Consider the following 9,229-nt stretch of genomic DNA (forward strand, 5'->3'; position numbering starts at 1 on the left):
AAACAGTTCACTCAACTGAGTAGTGTTTGAAATCTATTCACTATCATTAATCTACTAATTTATATGATTTAAGTGATGAGTCGTGTTTAAAAACAGTTCACTCTACTGAGTAGTGTTTGAAATCTACTCACTATCAATAATCTACTAATTTATACGTTAAAAATGATGAGTGGTGTTCAAAAAGAGTTCATCCCTACTGAGTAGTGTTTGAAATCTACTCACTATCAATAATCTACTAATTCAGATGATTTAAGTGATGAGTTGTGTTTAAAAACAGTTCACCCTACTGAGTAGTGTTTGAAATCTATTCACTATCATTAATCTACTAATTTAGATGATTGAAGTGATGAGTTGTGTTTAAAAACAGTTCAGCCTACTGAGTAGTGTTTGAAATCTACTCATTATCAATAATCTACTAATTTATATGGTTTAAGTGATGAGTCCTGTTTAAAACAGTTCACTCTACTGAGTCGTGCTTGAAATCTACTCACTATCAATAATCTACCAATTTATACGTTTTAAGTGATGAGTTGTGTTTAAAAATAGTTCAGCCTACTGAGTAGTGTTTGAAATCTACTCACTATCAATAATCTACCAATTTATACGTTTTAAGTGATGAGTCCTGTTTAAAAACAGTTCCCTCTACTGAGTAATGTTTGAAATCTATTCACTATCATTAATCTACTAATTCAGATGATTGAAGTGATGAGTTGTGTTCAAAAACAGTTCCCTCTACTGAGTAGTGTTTGAAATCTATTCACTATCAATAATCTACTAATTTATATGGTTTAAGTGATGAGTTGTGTTTAAAAACAGTTCACTCAACTGAGTAGTGTTTGAAATCTATTCACTATCATTAATCTACTAATTTATATGATTGAAGTGATGAGTTGTGTTTAAAAACAGTTCAGCCTACTGAGTAGTGTTTGAAATCTACTCATTATCAATAATCTACTAATTTATATGGTTTAAGTGATGAGTTGTGTTTAAAACAGTTCCCTCTACTGAGTAGTGTATGTATTCTACTCACTATCAATAATCTACTAATTTAGATGATTGAAGTGATGAGTTGTGTTCAAAAACAGTTCCCTCTACTGAGTAGTGTTTGAAATCTATTCACTATCAATAATCTACTAATTCAGATGATTTAAGTGATGAGTTGTGTTTAAAATCAGTTCACTCTACTGAGTAGTGTTTGAAATCTACTCACTATCAATAATCTACTAATTTATATGGTTTAAGTGATGAGTTGTGTTTAAAATCAGTTCACTCTACTGAGTAGTGTTTGAAATCTACTCACTATCAATAATCTACTAATTTATATGATTTAAGTGATGAGTTGTGTTTAAAAACAGTTCACTCTACTGAGTAGTGTTTGAAATCTACTCACTATCAATAATCTACTAATTTATATGATTTAAGTGATGAGTTGTGTTTAAAATCAGTTCATTCTACTGAGTAGTGTTTGAAATCTACTCACTATCAATAATCTACTAATTTATATGATTTAAGTGATGAGTCGGGTTTAAAAACAGTTCACTCTACTGAGTAGTGTTTGAAATCTACTCACTATCAATAATCTACTAATTTATATGATTTAAGTGATGAGTCGTGTTTAAAAACAGTTCACTCTACTGAGTAGTGTTTGAAATCTACTCACTATCAATAATCTACTAATTTATATGATTTAAGTGATGAGTCCTGTTTAAAAACAGTTCACTCTACTGAGAAGTGTTTGAAATCTACTCACTATCAATAATCTACTAATTTATATGATTGAAGTGATGAGTTGTGTTTAAAATCAGTTCACTCTACTGAGTCGTGTTTGAAATCTACTTACTGTTTATAATCTACCAAATTATACAATTTTAGTGATGAGATGTGTTTAAAAACAGTTTATATTGGCAGTCTTGACAAAAAATCCATTTATTGCAAAATGCATGGCGTTTGCTGTCTTCATTAGCCTAATTGGAAACGTAAACACCATTTAATTTCAACTAGAAATTTATAATAATAAATAATAAAACAATGCATCGGATCAGAAACGAAAAATATACTTTATTTCGTGATGGAATAAATGATCACAAAAATGATATAATGTGGACTTAATTTAAAACTTAGAATCTTAACAATTAACGTTCATTTGACAATAAAATAAGACGTTTCGCTATTTGTAAAATGAATACAGTCGATTAAACATTTGTTCTATAAACTGACAGCTGAATGCAGAATTTAAAATCAAGCTATCGGTGTCACTACAATTCAACTAAACACACCCTGGTGGTTATTGTTGCAACTTTCGGATCGTCATAAGTATTCTCAAGTGCAGTTATTAAAGATCATTTAATCTTACAACAAAAGCGTGTCATGTTGAGCCCCTTTTTGATAACATAACAAATTGTGGGATAGCGAAACCCAAAGTATGGCGATATGAAAGCCTTCATTTTGGTTCGCTATCCCACAATTCGTGATTGTTTTTCAAGGAACGAGTTTAACATGAAGCGCTATGAACTGGACTGTGGTAGAAAACTAGTTATATAGATTACAACACAGAAAAAATATCAGAAGAAAAGACACAAAATAGTAATCTAATTTTAATTAGATTAGGCGCACATACCATACAGAAATATACATTTTTTTTTTACATCAAAATGGTCTTTAATGTGAGTAATTCATTGCAAAATCCAAAATGAAATTTGATTTATCTTTCGGATAACTAAAAAAAAAATTGATATTCTTTATCTTTTGATGAAAATCAATAACCAATAAATATAAACCAGGTTATTTCTTTTAATTCTGTGGCACAACCGAAATAAAAATCCTTCTGCTCAGTAACAGTTCTTAAAAATCCCATTTCTTGGATCTGATGATTCATTTACTATTAGATTTCTCAAGAAAAACAATTTGTCAGTAAGGTGATAGATGAATTTATTACATGAATATTTTAAAAGCTAGAAAATGGACGAGAATCAGCTTAGAGTTCTTTATCGAAATCGTCGGCATGTTGCACAGCATCCACTGGTATAGGAGCGTGAAAAAGCACAACATGAACAAGCAGAATTGACAAAATTGGTGACAGCTAGCGAATTTTCTCCTCTTTTTCCACGTCGACCATAACACATCATACAGCAATTAGAATTAAAACTGTGTAAACAACATTGACAATCTAATGCCGATCCTCTTTTATCAGCATGCTGTTCTGCTGGTTTCGTTTGGTCTTGTGAGAAAGCTTCATCATCGTCAATCCACACTGCACTCTTTACTAAACCAATAATTACCAAGCAGATGAACTGTATCAATATTAACTTAAAATTCATCTGCAAATACAAATTAGAAGAATATTAAGGGCGATCTTCAAGAAAGGGTCAAAATGAAGATAAATGGAAATAAATTGTAAAGAGGTTTTCTAAACTTTTCATTCTTTTGCAATTCCACTCAAAACTAAGCATTTTATGACGTCAAAAGATAAAAATAATAAAAGAAAACCTTTACTCAATGCCTTTTAATTTTTCGACTAAGCACTCGGGAATATCAAGCATGTGCTTTTAAGCTCAAACGATCGTTAATAGGCGCAGAAATTTGTGCCAACAATCGTAGACTAATAAAGCCTGCAGTCAGTGCGCAATTTAAACCAAATTTCTGCAAGATAGCGGCTTTAATCTAGTCTTTTCTTCAATTCCAATTGTCGCGGGTATGATTGATAGAGAATAATGCGATATCCAGTAAACAGAAGAATATTAATGCGAAAAAAACAAACAAATATCAAATAACATTTCAATAAAAATTATTCACTTAAATTTTCTTAAAGCGAATCAGATCACGTGGCAATTGAAAGAAAAATAAAATATTAATCCTTGAAAGTAATTTGATTCAGTTTTCTGATTGATAGCATACAATGATTGTTTTTGATACTTAAGATAGAGATTCAAAATTCCACGAACGTTTGTCATCGTTTGTGAGAAGTATTCCTATACACTAACCATGATCAAGATCATAATAATAATAATAATAATAATAATGTTTATTAGCATTAAAGATTGGTTTCCTTATTTTTTAGTGTCAAATTAAGCAAACTACTTGATGAATTGGTTTTTCGATTGAATTATCATGTATTCTTAACCATATCATTATGCTCTTATTGTATATTGAGAGTTTTAACCAATCATAAATGTCCATGTATGTACAGTCTGGATAAACAAAAAAAGGACTTTTTGACCTTTCTTGATCGGTCACTCTTCGGAATTCTGCTGATAATTTTCTTAATTTAGCTAATTATGAATTAATTATGGACATGTGAGGCAAACTGGTATTTTCCCAAGTCATTAGAACACCTCTACTTTCTATTCATATAAGTATTAGCATTTTCATTTTCATAAATGAAATAAGGGAACCCATCTTTAAGTACATAGATACTTTAAAGCTATATAAATGAACATAACTGTAACATGATGTAAGATAAAGAAATAAGTAACATAAACTATAAATTAAATGATAATTTACAATATTTTCAACCTGATATTAAGTGTTTTGAAGGTGAGTTTCAAGTTGTATGAAAGTTAAAGAGATGTCAAATTTTTCAGTAGTTTTTGATTATCAGGTTTATAAATTTTTCTATACATGGATAATGTGTCATAACATTCAGGTAATTTTATACTTTCATATTCATTAACAATCATTCGACGGAACTCCTGGAAAAGGTCAAGATTTTCTCAAACTATTCGTCAATTTCCTCAAAAAATGATGGATTTAGGAAATTTAATGAAATGAATTTAATTTTTCTAGTTTCTTATTCAAACTTAAATTATAAATAGTTAGGACAAGTTATAGTGTGAGCCGAGAGCAAATTTTGTTAAAAAAAATGACATTCCAATCGCTCAAGTCGACGACAAGGTCACGTTTTTGTTAGAAAATAAACAAAATAGACATGAATGACTGTCACTCACGTCGACTAAATCCAGAAATAGATCAGATTCTCTCAGATGCCCTCTGTTGCTGAAAGTCGTCGAAGATACAGTTGCTCAGAAAGCAAGTAGCAAAATCGACTTGAGTGCAAAAGACATAGTGCACATCTATGGCGCATAAATAAAATTCTCGAACAAGTCCATTCGAGCTTGATCGCTATATCCAGTAAACAAAACGGCTATCTGTAAAACAACCACAAAAGTTACTGAAAGACTTACCTTTACTCTTCACCTCGCTTACTTGATTTCAAATCTACTGATGATACAAAGTTAATGTTAAGTTATATCTGGAATTACTGTAGGTGGATACACAATTCTTAGTGGGTGTCGTCTACTTCCAAACAACTAATAACAATAAATATTAATATTTTAACAAAACATTAAATTATTGTCAAATTATTGGTTTGGGGTCTTGAAAAAAAAAATCGTATGGAAACTTCCATTCAACGCCTTGTAGAATGGTAATAAATATAAATATTTTCTATTCAACATCATTTAAACTAATCATGTGTTGCTCCCCGGGGACCTACCATGAACCTTAGGCTACTAGCTGTCTATTGGCTGGGATTCCCTTTCTAGAAAATTAACTTTTCAAATTTCCGATATTTCAACACTCCAAAATGGTATGACATCGCTCGAGGTAATGATCACAGATTATGTACGCATTTTTTTTACTTAAAGTTGTAAAATACATACAACAATCTGCAAGCTTACCAGACATATGCTAATATGCCAAAGCGGTTAAGCCTTCTTAAATATTGGCCAAGAACATAAAAATATTTGAGCAAAGAATAAATAAGTTGGCCCAAAAAGATATTTGAAATAAAAGGGATAAAAGTATTTATCTAATTTACTTGTCAATGGCAGCGCTCTATAAAGGACTGTTTGTCTTCATATCATAACTTACCCATCAAAAGTCAACTTCGTCGATGACAGCCCATTCTGATCATAAAAGACTGTTTGCGAACCCAGTGATGTCCTCTGTATCTTTAATCATCCATGTTTGTGCACATGATCTGTAACAATGTCCACCGGTTTATATTTAATTCACCCAATTCTTCAAGGACTAAATTTCTAAAAAAATATGATCTTCAATTATGGTTTGAAGCACTTATTTACTAACGACTGTTAGTACATCTACGATCAATGGTGGTTCATTGCTATCGGATTGAAACGAATTCGTCTTGGGGCTTAAACTTTGGCAAATAATCTTGGTGTTTGGATTTCAGATCCACCTAAGATCCAATAAGGAGATATAATAATGTATTATTTATTTCCGTGGAATATTGGTTATTGCTTACCAAATATTTTCGTTTAAACATTTGACATTGAACCACAACAGCAAATAGCGTGGGTACGTCAACAGTTTGTAATGGGCAAATTGAAAATTCATGTTCAGTACGCAGTATTTCGTTAATCGAATTCCATTGTCTTCAACAATAATTAATGGAAATTTGGAAGACATAAATATGCACGATGCTGTACACCCTCGGGAAAACTATTATGTTCATTAAAGAGACAGATTCGCTAATCGCACATTAATCTTAGGTACAAGTATTATAAGAGCTTAGCTAATCAGTAAACGTCGAAACTTTAGCCTTCAAATCCCTGTGTGTCCAGAATGATCTGCATTGAAAGTCAAAATGACAACTCGTCTTTTCTGAGATTCTGCTATAGAACAATATATGGTAATTAAACAAATTTGATCGGAGTACATGTACTAACATGCATGACAATGCAAGAGAAATTGCTTGTTGTTGCATTATAGGCTAAAATTACACTAAGAAGCTGAAGAGGAAATCAAAATTGTTATATTACCTGAGAGTGAAGCGTTTCATTGCAAATCTGAGATCAGATAACTTGTGTGGGAAATTAATCTGTCAAATGTTTAAATGCAAACCTGAGATAAGATAACCTGCGGTGGAGATGAAACTGATAACTTACGGGAGATATCATTCTGGGAAACGTTTCACTACAAACCAGAGTTCAGATAACTCGCAAGAGAAATTATTCTGTAAAATATTTCATTGCAAACCGGGGGTCAGATAACCAACGGGGACAATAATCTGTAAAATGTTTCATTGCATACATTGCAGGTCAGATAACCTGAGGGGGAGATGATTCTTGCAATTTTTCAATGCGAATCTGAGGCCAGATAAGCTACAGGGAAAATAATCTGTAAAATGTTTCATTGCAAACCAGAGGTCAGATAACCTACTGGGAAAATAATCTGTATAATGTTTCATTGTAAACCGGAGGTCAGATAACCTGCAGGGAAAATAATCTGTAAAATGTTTCATTGCAAACCGGAGGTCAGATAACCTACGGGGAAAATAGTCTGTAAAATGTTTCATTGTAAACCGGAGGTCAGATAACCTGCAGGGAAATAATCTGTAAAATTTTTCATTGCGAACCGGAGGTCAGATAACCTACTGGGAAAATAGTCTGTAAAATGTTTCATTGTAAACCAGAGGTCAGATAACCTGCAGGGAAAATAATCTGTAAACGTTTCACTGCAAACCAGAGGTCAGGTAACTTACGGGGAAAATAGTCTGTAAAATATTTCATTGCAAACCTGAGGTCAGATAACCTGCGGGGAAAATAATCTGTATAATGTTTCATTGTAAACCGGAGGTCAGATAACCTGCAGGGAAAATAATCTGTAAAATGTTTCATTGCAAACCGGAGGTCAGATAACCTACGGGGAAAATAGTCTGTAAAATGTTTCATTGTAAACCGGAGGTCAGATAACCTGCAGGGAAAATAATCTGTAAAAGTTTTCATTGCGAACCGGAGGTCAGATAACCTACGGGGAAAATAGTCTGTAAAATGTTTCATTGTAAACCGGAGGTCAGATAACCTGCAGGGAAAATAATCTGTAAAATGTTTCATTGCAAACCAGAGGTCAGAAAACCTGCGCGGAAAATAGTCTGTAAAATATTTCATTGCAAACCAGAGGTCAGATAACCTACGGGGAAAATAGTCTGTAAAATATTTCATTGTAAACCAGAGGTCAGATAACCTACGGGGAAAATAATCTGTAAAATTTTTCATTGCTAACCAGAGGTCAGATAACCTACGGGGAAAATAGTCTGTAAAATATTTCATTGCAAACCTGAGGTCAGATAACATGCGGGGAAAATAATCTGTAAAATGTTTCATTGCATACCTGAGGTCAGAAAACCTGCGGGGAAAATAATCTGTAAAATGTTTCATTGCATACCTGAAGTCGGATAACCTGCGGTGAAATGATATCAGATGCAAAAATCTCTGCGCATAATTGAGGTCAGATAATCTGCAGGGAAAATAATCTGTAAAATGTTTTATTGCATACCCGAGTTCAGATAACCTGCGGAGAAAATAATCTGTAAAATTATCTTAAGATTTACAACTGAAGAAAAGGTGGTGATGAATTCTTCCATAAATATTTTTTGTTGGGTTGGGATGACATTTTTGCTCATTATGATAATACTATGATAGGAATAGCATTGCTTTATTTTTCGTGTTATTTCCAACAGACAATGCTAATAAACAACTCAGATAAAACAACTCAGACATAATGAATATTCCACTTTATAAATATCAAAATAATAACAAAGATACAATGGGATATAGACAATATCGTTTTAAAGGGACACCAAAGATCTTTTCTAGCCTTTACGTGTCTATCGGGGTCACTTAAAGTTTCTATTTACTCCATTCACATTCCCTGCTGTGATGTCACTATCGCAAATATCACTCACCCTTCGTCGGTATCTAGCCTCAGACGCCTTGTCCATTCGGTATTCTTCGGCAGTTTCCGTAAATCCGAATCTGTAAAATGTAGAGCGGTAGACAGTCTGAGCTACCAGTCATTTACGGTAGTTCGAAATAGACCAAGTAGCGTCGGCGACACGCAAAGGCCAAACCATAGAAATCTTTTTGGAATCCCTTTAAAATTCTTTGTGAGAAATGATGCATAGGGAATTGAAAAAACTCATTGTTAAATTAATTCCAATTACTTTGATTACCATCCACTGGCTATAATCATTCCATTATAGATAATCAAACATTTATATTAATATCATCATTAATTGATAATATCAACATGATATATCCACATTAAGCAATCCCTACTCAATATATCTAATTGTCTAATGAAACTTTTGGAAACATTTTATATTGTCAATATTGAAAAAATATCTAATCATATATTAACTCTTTTACTGAAATTTAAGTACATCAAGTCTAGTTTTATGTTTACCTGGACTTAGAATTAGATTAATAGA

At 32.3% G+C, this 9,229-nt stretch overlaps 1 protein-coding gene across 1 annotated transcript; it reads right to left on the minus strand.

Moving 5' to 3' along the window:
- Positions 1-2,984: 2,984 nt before the first annotated feature.
- Positions 2,985-8,740, minus strand: LOTGIDRAFT_171555 (hypothetical protein; the record flags this gene model as incomplete). The annotated part of the gene is made up of 2 exons (XM_009047746.1): positions 2,985-3,317; positions 8,705-8,740. The coding sequence occupies 2 exons, from the start codon at positions 8,738-8,740 to the stop codon at positions 2,985-2,987; spliced, it is 369 nt and encodes a 122-aa protein (XP_009045994.1).
- Between the last annotated feature and the right edge of the window lie 489 nt (positions 8,741-9,229).

This window comes from Lottia gigantea, assembly GCF_000327385.1.
Source record: "Lottia gigantea unplaced genomic scaffold LOTGIsca_116, whole genome shotgun sequence".
Lineage (NCBI taxonomy): Eukaryota > Metazoa > Mollusca > Gastropoda > Lottiidae > Lottia > Lottia gigantea.